General features: G+C 37.1%; 1 protein-coding gene across 7 annotated transcripts in view; it reads right to left on the bottom strand.

Annotated features, from left to right (window-relative positions):
• CCDC66 (coiled-coil domain containing 66) overlaps positions 1 to 9,470 on the bottom strand; it is a 40,919-nt gene extending 31,449 nt beyond the window's left edge. For 4 of the 7 annotated variants that reach the window (XM_068694540.1, XM_068694539.1, XM_068694542.1 and 1 more), the window contains exons 1-8: positions 9,341 to 9,470; positions 7,889 to 7,953; positions 5,952 to 5,974; positions 4,504 to 4,924; positions 3,380 to 3,515; positions 3,085 to 3,188; positions 1,970 to 2,094; positions 1,169 to 1,291 (exon numbers count right to left, since the gene is read on the bottom strand). In XM_068694540.1, the coding sequence (XP_068550641.1) occupies positions 1,169 to 1,291; positions 1,970 to 2,094; positions 3,085 to 3,188; positions 3,380 to 3,515; positions 4,504 to 4,924; positions 5,952 to 5,974; positions 7,889 to 7,953; positions 9,341 to 9,351 (1,008 nt within the window). In that variant the 5' untranslated portion in view covers positions 9,352 to 9,470. Of the gene's footprint in view, positions 1 to 1,168; positions 1,292 to 1,969; positions 2,095 to 3,084; positions 3,189 to 3,379; positions 3,516 to 4,498; positions 4,925 to 5,951; positions 5,975 to 7,863; positions 7,954 to 9,340 lie in introns of all 7 variants that reach the window. The other 3 variants (XM_068694541.1, XM_068694543.1, XM_068694544.1) reach the window with 3 other exon arrangements.
• Positions 9,471 to 23,125: the final 13,655 nt, after the last annotated feature.

The following is a 23,125-nucleotide window of genomic DNA, read 5'->3' as shown; positions in this document are numbered from 1 at the left end:
CCTGTAAGAACGTGACCAACCTTAGCAAGAAGGTGGGTTTTTTTGGAGGTGGTTAGGAAAGCTCTCTTCTAGCATTATGAACTACGGAACTGAAATGATGAGTTTCTGTGCAGAGATTGTGTAATTGCTGTATTAAATGCTTTAGTTCAAAGTAAAAGCTGCAGCCTTTTAATACAGAAGTTTGTAGGTTATGAATGCTCATATCAGGCAAGTTTTGGTAACTGGGATTCTTGTTCACTAATAATACTGAGAATAGTGAATATACCTGATACATAGCAAGAGGATTGTTTGATCCTGGGTTAAAGCTACACACAGCAATTTGGAAATCTGGATTCTAGCTATAGTACAGTGTTTCTTCATTTCAAAAGACAAGAGACTTTAGAAGAGCATGTCAATATTGGTCCGTATAAGAACAGAGAATGTTTCACTTAACTTAAAATCAGTAGTAAGATAGAAATAATAACAGTAAAGGAAATAAGTCTTCTTCCATATAAAGAACCTGAAGGGGTGTGAGACATCTTGCCCAAACCAGTCAAGGGTATTAAGTCTCCACATATCTGACCTGCAAAGCAGTTATATTGGCCACAGTTTTCCTTTGAGATCCTTTGTTCAACAGACCGAAAAAACTGAAGAATAAAAAAGGTAGGGCTACTTTCTTCGATCCTTTTTGGAGTAGAAATGTTTAAAAAGCTTCATTAATGTGTACATGTGTGCATATGTATGTCTTAAAGTAGTATTTCCAGAAACAAGATGTGAACACCACTGTGACACACTGTGATTGTCTTTAACTTTCCTCCTTTTTCTTCTCATCTTCTTTGGTAGTCTACAGGAATTTTCTTTTTGCACAGTGTCTGGCTATTGTCTCTACAAAACCTTCCAGCCCCTGGTGCTTTCAAACTACAATGTGTCAGGAGGGGGGAGGAGTTGGAGGTAATACCACTGTTCTCATCAAACTAGACACACTGTTTTCTGCCACCAAAATACTGGAACAGCTATTGGCTAATTAGGCAGCTCTCTTGAGTTTATGATTGAAAAACTGGATGTGCTGCATTCGATTACATCTTTGTCGCTAGTTCATTAGATCTAAGATTTTATCTCTTATTTCTTAGAACAAAAGTTGAAATAAAAGCTTCTCTTATTCCAAAAAGTACCTCTAAACCACAGATACCTTTGATAAATTCAGTTTTTCTTCTGTTTTTCGTAGCTTAGCTTCTTCCTTCTGTTTGTCCAGCTCTTCAAGCCACTTCTTCTGTTGCTCATGCTTTGAAGGTTGTTCCTGTGGCACAGCTTCCTGAAATAAGATAAATGCCAATCTATTACTTGTAGCAACTATTAATATGTATTGAGTACAGTGTGTTTGTACATGTTATGTACAAGCTCTTATGGGGGCAAGGTGATAACACTTTCTAGCAATGCTGAGTATGCCACAAAAGACATTTGCTTTTACTGTAATAACTGACAGCAGATACAAAGCTATCCTGTTTGAAAGCAATCAATTTCACTGTAGAGGCAGTCTCCCCTGAGAATGCGTTTATCTGACACAGCATTCTCAAAGTGACAGTTGACTTTCTGAAAGAATTTAGAATAAAAGTCAAAAGGCTATGCTTATTATTCTGTAAGCAGAGCTAATGAACAATGCAAATAACTATATAACCATTGAGATTATTCCTCAAAACAGAGCTGGAAAAGATTCATACCTTTTAGTTAGTAATCAATGTGGAAAGACAGAAACAGGTTGTTCATGATATAAATATATTAATTTGTAAAACAAATTGGAGCAACAGGTAAGTTTGATATAGGGAGTTGACAGCACTTCAGAGAGCTTAAACTAATCATTGATATTTGATTTTGCTACCAGTTACTGCTGGATCCGTACAAAAAAGAAAATCTTGTATGAATTAAAAATTGAACAGTTCCAGAACAGTGCAGTGGAAACTGTGTTCTTCAGTGTTTCTACTGATAGCTTTACCTTATCTGGGTTAGCTGTTCCCATCTTCTCAGTATGTGTTTTTTCATTGCCAGATTTTGCCCAGAAACAACCCACCTCTTCTTCTAAAGTTTCTTTCAACTTCTTCTTTAGTGCTACCTGTTCATCTTCAGGAGGAAGGGTGGGGAGGGAAGTGCACAAAACTGGTGAGAATTCCTAATACAGGCAGGTAGATGCATTTATTAAAATAAATAATTAAAAAGGCACACCGACTCTACAAGCTTTACAGTTTTGTTTGTAAGAAGGGCTACTAGATGAAGTCACTACTGTGTGAGCTATCACTTTAAAGGTGATTTTGCTCTTAAAGAGGATGGCTGCTGAGTCTCTGCCCAGAGATGTGGAGGTAACAGGAATCTCTGAGAAGACTACAAACACTGAAAGATTAAGAATAACTGAGAAGGAGAGGGAAAACTAAGAGAAATAATAATAATTAAAAAAATCAATTCTCTCATTTTTTATTAATACTAATAATCTAAGATTACTCTATAGCTGCACTGGGTTAGTAATACTAAATGCAAACTACTAACAGTGCAGAATCAAACTGAATAGTCTACATCCAAGCTGAAAACAAAACACTCCTGTATATCAATCATGTAAAGCCTGTGGCAAATTAAGCTTTTTTATTGTGTTAAACACTCTCAATTTGCTGCAGATTCCCTTTGGTTAGGCATAAGGCAAGGCTGCAAACTATTTCAAGGTCAGATTGCAACCAGTATTCAGTCGCAATGGTAGATAAGGCAACACTTTTACCTTAAAATAAACAAACTCATTTGTTAATGATAATGGCTATCAGAGTGAAAGAATGTGACCAAATCAGTAGCCAGTAACTCCTACAATATGAAGTATAAACAAATGTACTTGTTTACAAGAATATTTTGTTCAGAAGCACACAATGTTACAGATTTTTCTTTACACAGATTTTTTTTGAAACTCATAAATGTCAATCTTTTGTAGAGACAAACAAAAGTACGTAACTTCCAAATTTGTAGCAATTGCATTGATACAAGTAAATCTATAAAAGCATAAGGAATGCAAGGTTTCTTGGCATCCTGAGCATATTAAACTGATCAAATATAAATAGTCTGTATTATAATTACCTAATTCTTTCTTCCATCGTGTCTTTTTAAATTCTAATAAGGCTTTCTCCCCTTCTCTTTCACCCAAGGTAGTAAACATGTCAGCTGGTTTCCATGACTCCTTTCTAGAGGAGGATAGAAGAAAAATAATAACAAAAAAGCTTATCTGTTAAATTTTGAATACTAATTTAAAAATTACCTTTATATATATTCTTACTGTGATTAAGAATATTAATTCTTACTTTAATAAGAAGATTAACAATATTAATCATTAATGGGGACACTTTTTTGTAGACAATAACACAGATGTACATACGTAACTTTCTGTCCTTGTTGCAGATATGACTCTTGTTTCCTGCTTGAGTTAGAATTAACTTCATCTGGAACAGATGAAACTTCATTGTAGCATTTCTCCAAAAAGCTTGTGTTTTCCTCTGATGACTCATTAGCTGCTGTAGTAGAATACAAATGCATTTTAATGTAAATATATATATTTACATTTTTTTACATATATATATCCACACTTAAGTAAATAAAGCATGTGTGCCCACTAAATACTTCTCAATATTTACTACTTCAAAAACAAGAAACTTGCAAACTCGACATTCTTTAATAGAATGGTTTTTAGCTCTGCTTGCATGTTTAAGGCATGTAAGTTAAAACTTCACAGGGTATTTTTAGAATGCTAGACTTATAATAAATGCTTCTACTTGACAAACAGCTCAGACTTTTTAACTCAGTAAAAGTAATTTCTGTTTTGTAATTACTTAATTTCAGTGTGTCTTGTTTGTGGTGACAAAGAGCTGACTTCTTTCATAGGTCTACAAACAGAAGTAAAGATGTAATACAAGAACATGCACAATAGTTCTCACACGTGGCACTATAAGGACTGCAAAACAAGTAATACTCAACAGTAGTATTACAGCTAGGCAAAAAGATGCATGTATATCTTGGGGACAGAGGAAAATGTCACTGCTGCTCTTAAGATGCATAGCAACACCTAAAATCTTCATACAACCAGAAAGTTCTAACTCTGTGTGTTGATTTTTTTTTATTTTCAAACTTATAATGGTAATGGTACAGTGCCATTCCACTATGTATCTTTTTCCTCAATGTAAAATACTTAATTTCAGCACAAAATGTTGGCAGTTGCTTGCTTTCTTACTCTGCAAAATATCAGAATACTATCAAGCAATTCCTAATTTTTACTGTTAGCATTAACGTGTTTGGTTCCTAAACAGTAACAGGCAATTTCATAATTTCATATCTATAGTAGCAAATAGTATGTTGTCAGAGACCAATGGAGTAACATCTCTGCAGCATGCAAATAAACTTAAATTATGAATTCAAAATTAAACTTTCACGTTTAGTTCCATTTCCATGAAACAAACTTCAACTATCTGTATGGAAACTGTACTTTTACAGCAGGATGCACCTTACCCGTTTCCTCTTGCTTTTCATTATGAGTCTCAAAGATGCTTCTAGTTCCTTCTTTTACAGTCATCAAAATCTGTTGAAGCTGTTCTTGTGTTAAACACACCAAATTTCCTAGGTCTTCAGCTGATACATGTATATGTGGATTTTGATGTCTCTGCTTACTTTTTTTAACATCAAGATTCTCTGAATCAGTCTTCCTGTTTGTGTTATCTCTTTGAAAAATCAAAGAGTGATCTCTATCTGTGGCTTCATTTGAAGGTTTAGTTACTTGCATTTTTTCACCTTTTGTCATTGATAAGCTTGATTCAGTCCTTGGTTTTGCTAAGTTTTCCTGCTTGATACAGGCATTCTGTGTTGACCTCAGAATATGTCCAGTATGCCTTATTCTCAATGCCTGTTTAGGGACTCTGCCTTTATTGCCCATCTGTTTAAAAAAAAAAAAAAAGTAAAAACTTCACCAGATATTTAATAAGCTAAGGAAATAAATTCTCAGAAGTACCAAACAAAAACATTTAAGCAACAGGTAAGAGAGTCATTTTTCCTTTCTGTTCCATCAGTATAAACTATGTTTAAACTAGTGAAATATCTTTGAGTGCTAGGAATACCTTAAATGAGGATACAGCACCTAAATTTGAATATATAAAGATGACATGAAAAATTACTTGACGCACCATAACATTTAAAAGAATCCATGAATATTCCTTCATTCTTCTTTGGTATTTCTGAAGCATGGCTTTGAACAGGTATATGTCTTCATGAAACAGCCACAACTATTTCAGTCTTGACTCTTCCGTTCTGTAATAACATTACCCTTTCCAGGCTTCCTGATACACGCTCATATTTATCTCACAAGTACAGGCTTGCTCTGGTTCCCCTGCTCACTGCATTCCAGTTTACTAAGACAGGGACAACCTATACAACTACACTGGGACTAAAACACATTTCAGATCATATTTACCAGAATCCCTTTGGGGTTTCTGAAAGTTCCAATTTGGGTGACTTCCTGATTGGCAAACTAAAGCATTTTGCAAAGGTAAAAGTAGTCATATAACTTAAAATTCAACCATGTGTTGATGATGTTGTTGTTGTTGAACTCTTTTTAAATTCAGATTGGATATAGGAAAAGGTTCTACACTGAAAGGGTGGTCAGGCACTGAACAGGCTCTCCAGGGCAGTGGTCACAGCACTGAGCTGCTGGAGTTCAAGAACTGTCTGGATAACACTGCCAGCCATAGGGTCTAATTTTTAGGTGGCTCAGCCAGGAGTTGGACTCAATGATCCCTGTGGGTCCATTTCAACTCAGGATATTGTATGATGTGAACCTGAGAAATCCATTTTCATAAACATAACTGATTACAAACACTGAGACACTTCAACTGTGTTTTCAAATGTCTGTTAACAAATTGAAGAGTATAATGTATGAAGTAATTGAGAAGTAATTTTTTACTTACCTTCACTGAAAGCCTTGATTTATCTTTTGGGAAACAAACACAAATATATGAGAGCAGTGTTTAACAGCAACTTCCTGAAAAAGAGATCTTAAGAAATTCACAAACTATTATAGTCATCTGCTATTTTGTAAGGTGGGGCAAGTACTTTCCCTGTAACATTTGCCTCTATTATTTTACTTAAAAAAAAATAAATAAATCAGAATACACACTTCAAAAGTATGTTGGAAAACAAAACAAAAAACCCATCTGGATATATTTCAGTATCTATCTTCAGTTGTCTATAGAACTACTGTACAAGTCTGATATTCCCCTGCTACTTGTTCTTTTTCCCAGAGAGCCCAGAGGTTTATGGCTTATTTTTAATTCTTTGTTTATTTTTATTTTTTTGGTTTGCTTTCTGTGTCGCATTTTTCCAGTACAGTCCATGCATCCAACCCCATATACTACATGATGTTATGTCTCCATCACTTACAGCCTAAAGAAACAACACTTTCATAATCGCACCACCCTTTACTGTTCCCCCATATTGCTGCCCTGAAGTATACATACTCTTCAGTATTTTAAGCCAAGTTTTGCACAGAGCTGGTGGTTACAAAAATGTTATGTTTAATATAATACTTAATAATAAAGAATATTATAATATTGGTTAATAGAGAGAATGTGATACTCAACATGGGAAATCTTGCACACATGGGTAAGGGAAAAGGAGAAAACAAGTGGGATGGTACTTTAGTGGAACAAATCTGTGAAGATAAGGCTGCTTCAGCTGCACTATGCAATCATTGCTCTGACAGTGGTTGCCATACATTTTGCACTGGTAGCTCCTGTATTTCTTTTGCATTGGAGAATACTAACTGTTCAGACTGTCTGCAAAACACCCTATTAATAGTCTTCCATTTAGATGAACATTTTAAAACTTGGGAGTATGCTAAATCTCTCCCGGAGAGCCATGCATTAAATTGTGAACCATCTCACATTTTCCATAATAAAGAGTGTTTTGGGACTGCATTTCTTCACTAGGTTCATTCACCCAGTTTGAATATTGAAACAGTTTAATTTAAGGAAGTGCTGGGTAAAGGTAACTTGTTAATTCCTGGAGAAGACTGCTTCTTTGAGGCTAGCTCAGAGTCCAAGGCAAGGCTTTAATCTCAGAGACCTCTGAATAGGGTCAGTGAATGTTCCATAAATGATGTGAGCTACGTTTGAGGTAAGTGAAAGCTGTAGCGCTGCTGTTTCAGAGGTGTTGCAAAGTTTTGTCTCCAGTAGATGTATTGCTTGTTGACTCTCATAATGTCTCATTCGACAGCAAAAAGTGGAATATAATTTGGAGGGCATTAAATGGAGAATTCCTGTACCCTGAATGCCATCAGTTAGAGAAAATGGTTTTATGCTTGTATAGATTTGATAAATGTTTATGTTTGATAAAACAAAAACCTAGATTTTAATAAAGTTTAATTATTAACATATGAGAGTTTTTTCTAGTGTGGTAGCAATGAGATCTGGCCTAAATAAACAACTCATTGAAAATGATAAACTTCAGTTGCCAGATACTAAAACTACTTTAAATTCAAAAGCATGGTATAATAGAATTTTAAATTAAGCAGGGAGTTACTAAGCTGCTTTTTTCTTGTTAATAAGTGCTACTAAGTTGCAGGTGTTCTCTAGTTATGACAGTCTATATACAATAGTACTTAACATTTTATGAAGGCAGACAAGCTCTAAACTGTCGAGACAATTTGGCAGCTGTTCACTTGTGGACAGACTACTCAGATGTTCAGTATCAACCTAGACCAGTGGCAAGTTGGTTAAGAGGGCCACGTAATAGCATTGTACAAATATTCTTCCTAATCTGAATATTTCAATAAAGCTGTAGTTCATATTGCTTAGAAGTTTAAGAAGCTTTAAAAATTACTTCAGATAAATGACTGAAAAAATACCATAAGAAGCCAAAATTAGCCTAGGCTTTCCATCCAACACTTCAGTTTCAAGCTTCAGTCCATCTCTGCAAAAGGAGAAAGAGAGAGAAAGAAAGAGAGAGAGAGAGAGAGAGAGAGAGAGAAGTCTGAACTATTAAGTAATATGGTAATGGTTAAGATCTTTACATCAATAACAAAAACAACTGTAGTCCGTTATAACATATTTACTGTAGGTCAACGTGGACTTTCAGTCTCCAACTTTGTATATTTGTGAGCAGTTCCTCAATACAAAGAAAACAGGTCACAAAAAGGATACATTTTTATTAATGATACTGGAAAGTTTGGATTAGCCCATTACAAGGTATGTCTTTAGACTGAAGGTGCCACTGTATTCTAGAAAAAATACTAAAAAATTTCTGTGAATTCCTGCACTGTTCATTGCGAAGTGTTGCATTCTAAAGTCTTGACTATGCTTCCATGCAAAATAGTACTGTAAGGAATGTTCTAGCAATTCATGGCAATAGAGGGCTTGAAGGGTAAACCCTGAGTCTCTGATATCTGGGGATACGAGAACAAAGGGGTTTACTACATGGGACGCTACGCAAGTCCCTGATATCTGGCCAAGATGGACAAAGGAGAAGGACAAGGACAAAGCCTGGGAGGAAGACTATGAGCCTTCAGCACGAGACTCCCCGAGGGACCACTGGAGACTGATAACGTATGCACCAGTGGGAGGGTTTGGATTCCGGGAACTAATCATAATAACCTTGCCTTTTCTAGAAGTAGTAATGAATAATGAATATGTATTAACCTAGAAGCATAAAAACCAGCTGTCTGATGTAATTTGTGTGCGTGTTGGAGGAGCCCAGGCTCCCTGCGCACCCAGCGCTGTTTACTTACCTTTTATTAACCCCATAAATAAATCTTATAAAGCTAAATTGACTCGAAATTTATAACAGTACAATCTGTTTTAAGTAGAACAAATGCTACCATAAGGATTTATAAAAACAAACAAAAAGCAAACAAAAAAACCCACGCACAACAAACATAAAAAAAACAAACCATGGGAAGGCCTCGCTATGAGCACAAAGTGCCCAACGCCTTTTCTTCTTCCACGTAATTAAGAAAATCTGACCGATTCATTCTCGGGGTACTCAAAATAAAGTTTATGTTGAAGCTGCCTTTCATTGAAAACCCCAGGCCCTCGTAGCTTTCTACTCAGCACCGTTCCAATTAACACGGCGAAGGTGCCCGAGACTGCCAGCGGGCTGCGGCAGGCTCGCGGGTCTTCCGGCCGGCTGAGGGCCCTGAGGGACAGGGCCAGGCCCGGGGCCTCTTCCAGGGCCCTGAGGGACGGGACGGGACGGGACGGGACGGGGCGAGGCTCGGCTCGGGGCTTCGCGGGGACCGCCAGCAGCGCCCCGGGCGGAGGCGGTCCCCACAGGCGGCCGTGAGGAGGGTCCCGCTCCTTACCCCAGGTTCATGGCGCGGCCGGGCCGAGGGTGCTGAGGGGTGCCTGGGGCCGCCTCGGGCGCCCGCGCTCTGTGTACGGCCGTTGCCAGCCCCGCGCAAGGAGGCGGTAGGCGATAGGTTTTTCAGCGGAGCCAATGGGCTCCTCGCACACTGCAGGGGATGGCGGAGCGGGGGCTTGTGGGGAATGGAGTCCTGCTGGCGGGGGGGTGTTCTCGGCTTGTGGCCCTACGGGGCTGCATGGGGGTGCACCCTGGGGCGCTGCAGAGACGCCTTGCGGAAGCTGAGGCTGCCCTTTGCAGGGACGGGCGGCTGCCTGAGAATTTTTTTCCAAATATTACTTCCTAGCTCTTCACAGGGCATTTATTGATTGGTAACGTTAGCGAGTGAGTCTCTGGGACTTTGATTTAGGGCCTACAGGAATGGCAAAGATAAGAGAGGCTGACATTTTTCTCAGTAATGCACCTCCTGTGAAGTCCCGAGAAGATAGGGACATACAGAATGCTGTGGTGATAAAAGTGGTGCCCATCTGGGCTTTCTTACAGCAGTCTCTCTTGTGGAAATAAAACTGTTGTTTTTGCAGAGTTACATTGCTTTAAAGTACGGAATCTGGTACTCAGATATGCTTGCAGTGATAAGAAAATTTAGCAGGCGACCTTGTACAATGCAGACAACCAGACTCCTTAGGACAATTAGGTGAAAATCGCGGTGTTAAGTCAAGTCAGATAAGTGAAGAAACGTTACCACTTCAAGCAGTAAAAACATCAAAAGAAATTTGAAATTTAACAGGCTGGCAACTGAAGGCCAAGAGCCCAAGGGCTCTTGAAAGTTCATTTTGTGATTAAAGCCTGGCAAGATGCACAGAAAATGCTCCAGAAGATGGGGGGATGTAGTGAACAGTCACTGAGGGGCCCTCCTGCGGGAGGCCTTGAAGGTGTGCATCAGGAGGGGAGATGAGAAGGAAAAGCAGAGAGCGAAACTCACGATATTGACAGTGCAGCAGGTAGTGAGGCAGAGGGTTGGAGAAAGAGGAAGAAAATCTTCAGGGGGAGTCAGGGCCAGGATGGAAAGGAGAGGAAGAGAAATGAAGGAATGGCAAGCAAGGAATGCTGCCTGTGTTGCAGCCTGAATCCTAGCAGGGACAGGCTTTGATGTCCAGGCTGGCCACTTCAGGTAGGAATATCCGGAGTGGAAGAAGGAGGAGAGAAGAAAAATGGGATGAAATAATGGTATAGTGATATGTTGTTTCAGCATCCTGGAGGGAAAAAGGTATAGAATTAAGTTGGCCAATGACTGAGCCTTTCGTGAAAGTACAGGCTGGAGAAAGATAGAAAGTGTTATAGATGAAGTCTCAACTCACTCTGAATTTAGTAACGTAAAAGAATATTTATAAAAGGCAAGTAAACAGCGCTGGGTGCGCGGGGAGTCTATGCTCTACCAACACGCACACCCAACCGTCGAACTTTCCAAATATATATAGGACATTGCTGTTACATATTTACAAGAAACCTGAGTATGCCTATACATATGTATATCCTATCCCCGCTTCATATTATAATTCTCTTTGTGATGGTCATTGTGGGTGAAAGGCTCAAGGTTTCCCCATCACCATTAGCAACCTTTTGTTCCAGACTGCAGGAGCGGCTTCGACTGTCTTCCTCTTCTGCACATGCTCTGCCCACCACAAGGTTCCCAAAAGCAACAAAACGTGATTGCTTTTCCCGCATTTCATTCACCCTTGAAACCACACTAATAATATTATTATCATATAACATTAAACAATAAATGTTAACAGTTCTAACCAGCATCCCCCCCCAGCAACTTCCGTGACTTAACAGAGGGGAAAACAAGCAACCCCAGACAGCAGGGCGTCGCCTCAATCACAGAATCACAGAATCACAGAATTTCTAGGTTGGAAGAGACCTCAGGATCATCGAGTCCAACCTCTAACCTAACACAAACAGTCCCCACTGAACCATATCCCTAAGCTCTACATCTAAACGTCTTTTAAAGACTTCCAGGGATGGTGACTCCACCACCTCCCTGGGCAGCCTGTTCCAGTGTCTAACAACCCTTTCGGTAAAGAAGTTCTTCCTAAGATCCAACCTAAAACTCCCCTGGCGCAACTTAAACCCATTCCCCCTTGTCCTGTCACCAGGCACATGGGAGAACAGACCAACCCCCACCTTGCTACAGCCTCCTTTACTGTACTTACAGAGATCGATAAGGTCACCCCTGAGCCTCCTCTTAACGGGGTTAAGCTGAGGCAGCTTAATTTAGGCTTGACATCAGGAGGGGGTTCTTCACAGAGAGGGTGGTTGCACACTGGAACAGGCTCCCCAGGGAAGTGGTCACTGCACCGAGCCTGTCTGAATTTAAGAAGAGATTGGACTGTGCACTTAGTCACATGGTCTGAACTTTTGGGTAGACCTGTGCGGTGTCAAGAGTTGGACTTGATGATCCTTAAGGGTCCCTTCCAACTCAGGATATTCTATGATTCTATGATTCTATGTCCTTAGAAACAAAGACTGTCCTGGTAACCATACAGCTTATTCTCCTTATTAACAATCAGACAGTTTATGATCCTGAAATATGGGACCAAACTGAGATCAAGGTGTGGGACTCTGCAACTAAAAACGACAGAGTTGCGGTGCTCGACACCTGGCGAGGAATCTCTGAGGCCTTAAAGAGCCCTGTGGGACCGCAGTCAGAAACTGTGGTTTGCCAGACAGTGAGGGAGCTACGGGTTCGTCCATGGATCCTTCTACACCATCGGCCTCCCCACTGCTACTGCCATCACAGGTCTTTGCTGTTACGCCCCCTGGTGACCTGAACGTGTGGCCAATACTTAGAGGATTGGTTATCTACCTTGAATTGAGCCCCCACTAACTCGTGGAAAACATAAAGTCCAGGATAGAAAACTGGATAGAAATGAGACAAAACAGGTGATGGTTGGACCAGATGATCTTGAAGGTGTAATAAATGACTATGACTGAGTCCCAAATAGGATTGCAATTAAAGTTTACAATTTATTAAACGAATAGACGCAAGCAAATAGTGCTGGGTGCGCCAGGAGTCTCTGCTCCACCAAGATGCATACCTATTACATCAGGCAGCTGTTTTTTATGCTCACGAATCAGATGAACATATTTCACAAAGGTCTTCTCTAACCTATGAAAACCAAATTCTGATTCTATGAAAACCAAACCAAAGAATTCATGCTTCTGATTAAAGCCCACTGAACAATGCTCCCCCACAGCCTTGCAATAGGATTTGTACATCAAGAAGGACATTGCCTGTTAATTTGAATTGAAAATATTTCAACCAGGCACTGTGTCTGTGTGCTGTTTAAAGAATAGCGATTTTAGTAGTGCTCCACATAGCGCCTTTTATTTTCTTTTATTTCTAATCATGACCCGTAAGTACTGCTTTAAGCTGTACTCTTTTAATTCTCATAATATTTTCATTCTCTCATTTAAAGAACTACAAGTGTTTTTTTTTTTTTTTTTTTTTTTTTTTTTTTTTTTTTTTTTTTTCCCTCCAGATGATTGAGTTAGTTTTCATGTCTTTAACATTTCAGTGTACATCTTTTAATTTTTCTATTTCGGGGATCTCTTTTGGTATTCACAGTCCCTTCTAATTAACAGTGCTTATATACCTTATGTTCTGTTTAGCTTTCTCAAAACCCTCAATATAAGGTGTTAAATAAAACTTAATCTTACTCCTCTTCTTGCACCATCCTACTCCTCCCAAAAACTAATTAACTGAAATATAGCATCACTGTAGAGATGAAATCCTAGCTTTCTGTAGACAACCACCTCTTTGCTAAAGGAGAAAAAGAAGACCAAAGTATTGTCTTCTTCCTAGTCAGCTTTGAGATTCACAATCATGCTTAAAACATTGCATCTGTAATAAGTGTTTTTTTCACTTTCATGACTTGTATCTCCTTGATTTCATCCCAGCTGTGTATCACCATGTGGTGAGAAATGTAAGAGAATATTGTTTTCTGATGAGCAGGGCTGATAGATGTGCAATCTTTGCTGGTAGTTACCTTGTTTCTCATCTCACTTTTTTCCTCAACCATTCATAGCCAAGTGAAAGGGAGACTGTGTTCTAAGTAATTCTTCATGATTTATTTTTATTTTTTTTATTCATCTACTTACGTGCTTTACACCCAATTTTCCACATTAATGGATTTCTATTCTATATGTAGCATTTTATATAATACAGCTAATGTACTGGGTCTGGCTGGGATGTTAACTTTCCCTGCAGCCGCCCATACAGTGCTGTGTTCTGCACTTGTAGGTAGAACAGCACTGGTATCACACCAGTGTTGTGTCTGCTGCTGAGCAGTGCTGGCACAGCATCAGGACTCTCTCTAACCCTCATAGGGGGTCAGCAAAAAGTGAGAAGAGAATCATCACCAGGGCAGCTGACCTAAACCAACTAAAGGGATATTCCATACCATATGATGTCACACGCAGCAATAAAAAGTGGAAACAGGAAGAAGAGGGGAGGGGTGGGCTCTTGTGAAAACGTCGATCCTCGACTCGTACACCAGCTACATGCATTGAGGCCCTACTTCAAGGACGTGGTCAAGCATCGCTCATTTGTGAGAAGTAGAGAGTAATTTCTTTCCTCTGCACTTCTACATAGCCTTTATTTTTTATTTTTTCCCATCTTTTCCCTTTCTCCCTCACTTTTCCCCTTTCCCCTTTTTTTCCCCTTTAGTTAAATTGTTTAGTTAACAATAATATTTCCTTAATAATTATTATTTTTCCCTTTAGTTAAATTATCCTCATCTCAACCCGTGAGTTGTTCTTTCCTTTACTTCTTCCCCTCCTCATCTATGGAGGGGGAGTGAGAGAGTGGTTGTGGTATTTAGCTGCCTAGCATGGTAAAACCACCACAGCCAAACAGAACTGCTTCCTGATTTCTGTTTGAGACAGCAGGTGGCGTTACAGTTTCAAGCATCTCAGCAAAAGTTTATCTTTGTCGTACAGAAAATCACCTTGCAAGGACTCAAAACTATTTTATTTTATATTTTATTTTATTTTATTTTATTTTATTTTATTTTATTTTATTTTATTTTATTTTATTTTATTTTATTTTTGGTTCCTAAGCTCATAACAATGAGCTTCACAGTCCTTTAAGATTTTTTAAACATTTTATAAATAAAACAGTATTTTGGTAGACAAGTGTGAAAATAGATTATTTCAAAAAGCTTGCAGTCCAAAGCTATAAACTTAGTTGATCTATGCTGCTATTTGAAGCTGTACCTAAAATTAGTTTCTAAATTATGTATCTAGCAATCTATTTCATAACCAGCTCTTAAATTCACACTATTGGCCATAGCATTATGGGGGAAGGGAGTGCTTTCAAAGTAACAGAATAAACTTTCTAAGTTTTGTATTTAGTACTGTTTGTAAATGAATATACATGAACTATTACAAAGAATTCATACAATATAGTAGATTAAAGGAAGAATATAATACAATAGTATTATTATAGTACTACTATCTTACTATTCAATTTTGATTGCTGCAGAAAACTATAAACATCACCTTTTTGTTTAGGTCATGTCAGTTTTTCAGTAAACATACAGAATCAAGAGTTAATCAAATGCTGAACTTCAGCAAAACTGTGGTTTGGTAAAACCACATGTATTTATTTAAACAAAAAAGTAAGCAGCAGGGGAGTTGAAACAAAGTCACCTCTAGCCTTGTCTTAATTCTTTCCCAATTACACTGACAGTATGCCAAATTATTCCTCATTTTCAGAACTCTTACCTCCATGCATGGGAACATCTGCATTACTTGTATTCAAGATTATTGCTACCATTTCTTACACATGGAGATATCAAAACTTTTGCTATGCTATATCTGCTATGCTATATCTGGCTAAAAGTTACTAAACTTCAAATTTTTAAACCATTTTCTTGTCCAAATATTATATTTATATATATATTTGCACAAAATTTTATGTCTAAGGGCAGCAGAAGCTTGAGGCTGAAAAAAGTAAGGGTTAGTCTAAGTGAAGAAATTTGCTCATCCATTTACTTGCTTAAAAATACCATATACATGTATTTGATCCTGTTTTAGGGAAAGGAATTTACTAAATGGCCTCTTGACTCACCCAAATCATACTCTCAAGAGACATATTTACATTCTGCCCTTGGATACACATTTAATTCTGAAATGAATGTGCACCATGAGACAAAAATGGGGTTCCCATTTTTTTCCTCATTACAGAGAACTTGAACACAGATACTGTTCTGTAAAACTCAAATGGAGGGGGGGGGGGAGGGAGTAAAACAGAGTATGACTAACTTCTGTAATTTTATTTACTGTTTCTTATCTGTAAAATTTCAGGTGAATATTAGAATCCAGCATAATGGGCATGACAGGAGTTGATGTGAAATATCTAAAGAAATTTAGAGTATGTTTCCTATTATTGCTTGTCCCCAAACATTATTTAAAGTGTGTATGTTTGTAGGAAGGAGAATAGAGGAGATAATACAAGTTTCTATAATGCAAGGACTGTTGGAATACGTGTGGAAAAAGAGTTATCTGACTCTGTTTCATTGCCTGATAAATTAATCATCAGCATTCCCAAGTCCTTGATTTACCATTCAGGAGGTCTGGATGAAAATGCTTTTGGGCTACATGCATCTCTCTAATGACTCATGGAACACTACACAAAGCACTTCAATCACTCATTAATTAAACTTTCTAATATCCCATCTAAGCAAGGTAAGAGGATGAGATTTCAGTAGGAGGTAGGTGTTGTCAGAGTCCCATCAGGTGTCTGTCTTGATCTCCAGGCACATAAATACAATTTTTTCAATCACATACGCATGTAAATCTCACTCAGAATCGTGTTCTTGTTTTCTAGGTGGATAAATGGATTGGCACAATGATTAAATTCAGCATTGTTACTGGTAGCTTTTGGAAGCTAGAAATAAAAGGTTTTGGCCTGGGATTAGGGCTAGTGAATGCAATTACAATACAAATACTGCTGAGAGGGTTCCCCAAGAATACATTTCCTTGGAGCTTGCATATAGAACGTAGCCAGATTTGTATTTGGCATTGTTGCTGCATGGGAGAATACTTTTAAAATAGTTGAATTTAAGTACAAATATTTAAGTATATGTATGGCTTGAATCCATTAGTCTGTATTTCTTCTAACTCTGGGGGAAGGGATTCTCAAACCTTTTCAGAACAGGAGCTGTAATATTCATAGAAAGTGTATTCTTTTAACCTACAGTGACCAAAAGAGATCACCCTCCTTCTTCCTAATACTTGTATGTATTTTCTCTGGGATATCCAGCCATTGCTGATTCAATAAAGTAAATTAGGAAAGTCTTTAAGGTGTATTTAATTATTCTTAAGGAAATTTAGCAGCTTGAACTACAGAAAAGCTGTGTGCACATGTGAACAACAAATCCTCATCAAGTGCTCTGCAGATTAACATTGAATCTAAGATCGCTGCTGAAGAACAGCAGCCCTCAAGGTATGAAGATGTTTTACATGCTACTGAACAGGTTCAAATTCATATTTAGTTGTCAGAAGTTAAATAGAAAATATGGTTTTGGCCTTGCTCTCAGTACACTGTTGGGAACATAAATGCAAATTTTTAGACTTTTTTCCTTAATTGCTTCTTGAAAAAAAAATAATAAATATATATATATATATATATATATATATATATAAAGAGTAACTATCAATGTCCTGCAATCAAATCAAATGCCAGCATGAGATGTTGTTAGTCTTTAGCTAGCATACTTAACAATTAATGAAGTGAATGTGCCAAATAAACTGGCTGCTGAAATCAAACAAAATCTTTCAAGAAAACCAGTTACTTCCTGGTGCTGCAATTGGTAGCAGGACTCCATGTTCTGATTTTAAAATAGTATTCTAAACAGGAGCTAATGTGATGTCCATAAATTATAGTAGATTTTTGATGTATTCAGTTACTATCCACTAAGAAGTTTTTGAAACCTTGTTTCAATGTTTATGTGACTAAAGGGGGCCTATGTGTAGTGTTAACACTTACCACAGAATTAGTACAAAGTGTAGAAATGGAAAATACTGTGTGATAAGGCAAAAGATTATCAAACAAAGAATGGATTACGATCACAGTTAAGTACTTGAGTGGCTGCTGATTTTACCAAGTTTACTTTCTGCATTCTTACTAGCAAAGAAACAAAACCTCAGCATTCCCTATGTAATACACAGTGATTGTCAAAATATAAAAAAGTTGAGAGTCGTATTTCTCAGATATATATTCCCTATCAGCTGCTAGGGAAGAATAAAGCTTGCATCAAAACCACAGTATTTTCTAGTAACGACATTAGAATGTTAATTATATAACTGAAACATGGAATTAGAAATTAGAGAGCGATTGATTAAGAACGAATAGGTGCTACGTTTTCGATGCACTGTGCCTGTGCTGCGCTTAGACCTCCAGATAACAGGAGCCCCTCGGACCCCACGAACCAGATCAAAACAACCTTATGGCCCAGATTGTGACCAAGGCCTCAGAGAGCTCGCGCAAAGAGATGAGGTGAAAAGTTCAACCCTGAAGACATCTTACTTCATCCCCATGACCCTCAGAGCCTACCACCACAAAACACCATGCAAGTGCAAATGAGGAATTTATGGAAATGACTTATTGTAGCTAATTTTAATACTAAGCGGGGACAGGTTATGCCTATGTATAGGTGTATTGGGAAACTTCATGCATATGTAACTCTTTACTACATATAGCCAAAGCAAGTTGCCGCGTTAGGTGCACACAACTTTGGTGGGATTACCCCCCATGCTGCCCAGTGCTGAATATACACTGGGCACTGATACTTTACAATCATACTGATTGTGGAGTCAGCTTTCCATGAGTCATAACACTAATATTTAGCATCAAGTTTGGATTTTTTCTTATAAATGAAATTACTAATGATCATATTAAGTGAGGATGGACCAGTGTTCCTTTTGAAAGATGTAACATTTTTTTTTTCCTAAAAGCATGTTTTGATATAGTTTATAGTAAAACACTGTAAAAGCAAAGATTACCACTTAACAATTCATGCTTGCAGGGAAATCATTTCCTGCAAAATGCTTACAAATAAGCCTCTTATTTCTCAAGTCTTGGCTGAAATGCATTATGCACAAATCTGACAACTGCTCAGTACAATTTGCAAGCTGCAGAAAAATCAAAATAGTCTTACATGCCTAGGCAGAAATTCACTTACAGCAGGGAGGTTAGGTAGATTTTTTTGTATTGTATCAGCCCATGTTGTGTTTCATTAAGATATGGTGAGCATCATGGGATTGTCCATTGACAGCTAAGACTTTTTGCTCCAGATCTAACATGTTTGCAGTTAATGAGCCTGATTTTTTTTTTTTTTAACTCTCCCTTTGTTGCCTTTCATAATAATCCAGTAGGCTGTCAATTATTTTATTACTCTTTGTGAAGGAGCCTTCTCTTGGACAGATATAATCTTGATATTCGTCAACTTCATGCATAGTAACTCACCCAGGTAAACTGAGTAGGTTCTACTACATAGCAGAAGAACTTAATGTAATAAAATTCATCTCATAGCAGATATAAAATTAATATCTGATGTGATGACAGCAGAAAATGTTCTCACAAGAAATTGATCAACAGGTATTTGAACAGACAGAAATGAAAGCTAAATTAAAACAGCCAAGATCTTAACAAGAAAAAGCACCCAAAAAAAAAAAAAAATTGAAATGCTAATGATGTTTATTTGTATTTGCTATTAAAAATGAATGATTTTCATAAACTAAGGAAAAGCTGTAGTAAATCAAATACTAATAAAGTAAAGCTATATTGTGTTACAAAAGTTCAAAATGTCACCTTGAACTCACAGTGAAGTGGTCAAAAGAAACAGTGGAGAAAAAGGGGAGAAAGTAAAATGTTGCACTCGCTATACCAAAAATGGATCAAGCCACTGTCTTTTTCAATGCAAGCATTTGATTAGGTGCTGTTCAGATACCTTTCTCCCCTCCTTTATTTTTCTTCTACATTCATACACTTTTAAAGTGCAATTTCTCTTAAGACAAAAATGTCTGCAAATTGTTTTTTTTTTAAAAAAAAGATAAAACCACCTATATTGATTATAAATGTTTAACAGAGCTTGAACGAATCATCATGCAGGAGATATACTAGGAGAAAGCACTGAAGCAATCAGACTTAAACCAGCTGCATAAACACAAAAGAAAATGATAGCTTTAGCAAATGAATGCTAGTGATTATATTTCTATCACTCTGTGTTATATTTTTTGTCTTATCAGGACAAGATTGAACTTAGTCAGAATCTTAACCATTCTGATTTCTAGGTACTATTCAGGGACTTATTGGAAGAATCCCTGAGGGAAAGAAAAAGCATATGTTCATGTAATGGATCATATCTGAAAAGTGAAAGGTACATTCTGAGCTCCTGGGGCTTCTGTCCAGTATTTAAAACCAGATCTTCAGGGATTTTAGAATAAACTTAAAACTGAGTTGCAAAGCTTCCTCACTTGGGAAGGAAAGGAAAAGGAAGGGAGGTGTAAGGCGCTTCTTTCTTTAAAGGAAATAAACAGAGCTCTGTAGTATCAGAAAAATAGTAGACATAATGATAAATACAACAAATCCCAAATAGCAGGAATTAGTTAGAAATCAGCTATGAGTTGATATTTACTGTAAAAGGAAATAGTGGAAGCATAAACAGGAGAGGAGATGACTACCATTTACCTTGCTTTCAGATAAATATACTCATTTATGTAGGTGGATATCCTATATTTCAATTTATTATTAAGTGTTAGTAATTAAGTGTTAGACCTTGTCTTCCTTTGTGACATGACTATGAGAGCATGTTTTTTTTTTTTTTTTTTTTTTTTTTTGTTGTTGTTTTTTTTTCAAAGCTGCTAATGTTTTGTACAGTTTTTTCAATTGTTTCTGATTGGACAGGGTGAACTGTAGAAATGTTACATACATGTATGTTAAAATAGTCAGTGAGAACATAGTAAATGCAAGTATTAAAATGTAATGTAGCACGGCTTAGAAAAAATAATTAGATCTTAGAAGTTTAGTTAAGATGAACAACCTAGATCATATAATTTCTGGGTGAAAAGGGAAGAGAAGCACATCTCCTGGCCAGAGGCAGATATGAACAAGCAGAATAAGCAACATCTCTGCGTCCATTTTCAAGATGCTTTTGTATTTCTGCTAATCTGATTAGGAAAAATCTGAATAGAAGATCAGCAGACTGAATATAAATGTATTTGTGCTGATGGATAAAAGAGTAGGATTTTCTAATGAGTTGCCTCATCTGTCCTTTTCTGTACACAATGCCACTTCCCTAGGCATTTCCATAGTCCCTTGTCCTCCTCTTCATCAGTATCTGCTTTCTTCCCAAAACTTCAGCACGTTCTCTTTTCCTTCACCCTTGAGCTGTAACAGTGTTTGGATTCAGGTTTAAGTTTGGAGGAAGGTTATAAATTGCTGCAAACTTCACTTTCTGTACTACCTAGAGTAAGGAGATCATGAAGTAAAAACTTAAATGGTTAGTACCATTTTCTGTTTGGCCCCATGGATTTTCATTTGGTTGTTAAATTCATTTCTTTATAGCCATTGCTTAAAAAAAAATAATAAATCTTTTTCCTTGACATTTTTTGTCGTCCCTGTAACTGTATGAAGAATGTCTATTGGACAACTAATATTTTATATGCATTTACCAAAGATATTGTTAATATTACAGGTAATATATGATGGTGAATCTCACTCCCTCAATTCATACAATATCATAAATGCTCCCAAATAGAAAGTTTTATTGTAATTTTGACTTTTCACATTCAGAAGCCCACAGTTGTAATTAAGGTTGACAATAGGTTTGTCAACCTTCATAGATTTCACTGAATTTCTAAACCCCGCCTTAGCAGTTTAATCTTCCAGAAATTCCTAGAATTTCTTTCATATTGTGTGTAGTACCTTGTAAATCTTTGACTGACTAAGTGGTGTGTAGACAAGTTAAACAAAGCAGTAATAGCAGATGCAGTTTTGACTAAAATAAATAATTGCAGAAAATGATTTGGCTTTAAAACTTTCAGTTAAACCATTTTTTCTCCCTAGAAATTTAACAATAAAGAGGCTTTCTGAATTGAAAATGTTTTACTTTTATCTTTGTCTTGATTTTAATCTTTCCAGACCTGGGGTATAGCTGAAACATAAATTTCAGCATTATGGCCAAAGCTTTAAAAAACAAGAGAATGATGGACTATGCTGATGCAATGCATTCTCCCATCTTTGTTCTGAGTCTCTCTTTTTGTCGAGTTTTCTGAGCAAAGCTCTTTAATCATAAGTTGCTTGTTTGGGTTGAACTTCATTATATTTCAAAATAATTTTAAAGGATTTCAACAAATGCTACTTGCTGCATACTACCATTTTCATATGCGCTTTAGAATTTTTGAAGATGCAAATTCATTTGGAAGTAACCCTTACCATCTTTGAAGGGAGTGTCTATTATATTTAGCAATAATTGTTTTGCAGAAAATTAGGAAACCAGCCTGAATCTCTTGAATGATTTATGATTCAATCCCACTTCATGAATAAGCTTTGCCAACTGTTCTGTTTCTACCATGAAAGCTTTATATATATATGGGTGTGTGTATACATATACACACATATTTTATATATATATATATATATGGGATTGTACTTCTAAGTGTACATATGCAAAAACATACGTAAGTATATGTGGTATTTCTTTCCAGTTGGTTCTGAAAGCTTTGTTCTGTTGAATTAGATAAGCTTGAATAGAAGCACACTGGGACACTAGCAATTCAGGATATTCCCTTTTTGAACAGCCAAAGGACCTTTATTAATAAAAGGAGAGAAAAATGTTGTGTCAGAGCTTTCAGAAATGTTGTTCTGTGCTTCAGAGGACAGTACACTTATCTGACTACTACAAGATGAGACTGAACTTGTGATGACAAACATGACAACAAATTGTCATGTTGCTTGCTGTGGCTCAAGTCAGTCTAGTCTTCCTTTTGCAATGATTTTTCTATAGTACTGCAATGCAAATATACATCTGATAGTGTTATTGTATTATACTCTGGAACAAATGAAATCTGCCAGTGTTTATTCTGCCAGTATCTACAAGAAATTGCTCCATACTTGTGTAAAGTTTTACAGGTTACCAAAAATTATCGGTTTTTGAAAGGGAGCTCTACAATATTTGAATAAGTATTCTTTTACAATACAAATAATAACAATTGTGATAATTAAGGATCATACATTATTAGATCACAGTAGTAAGAATGAGCCAAGTTCTGTCAGTCTTCTTCACACTAGATAGAAAATAACTTGTTTTTAACAGAATTGCCAGAGCAATGGAAGTTTCTAAGGAGTATTAGTGAAGCTGCAAAGGAAAAGGCTGCAACACCAACATAGTAATGACTGTGTTGGTTTCTAATAGCAATTAAAAATGTGTTTGCTAAATGCTTGTGTGATTCTTCTCAGTTAGTGTATGTGCCTTTTGACTTGATTTAGAGATTTAAAATATAGAGGTAGATAGGTGGTGTGCTACTACTGTACTGCCAAAGATGCCCACAGAGAATGTTCAAAGATAGTCTGTAAAACAGCCATATGGCCAGGAGCTGAAACACATTAATTGCTCTTCCAGAATAATAGGGGTGTAACCTTTTCTCTCTCTACTTGGTTTTGCAGAATAGGGCAGTATTATTAAACCACTTGATTAAATTTTTCTACAAATACGTTAGA

Source organism: Anas acuta, chromosome 11 (assembly GCF_963932015.1).
Source record: "Anas acuta chromosome 11, bAnaAcu1.1, whole genome shotgun sequence".
Classification (NCBI taxonomy): domain Eukaryota; kingdom Metazoa; phylum Chordata; class Aves; order Anseriformes; family Anatidae; genus Anas; species Anas acuta.
Note: the sequence above shows the minus strand (reverse complement) of the source record. Positions and strands in the feature narration are given on the sequence as shown.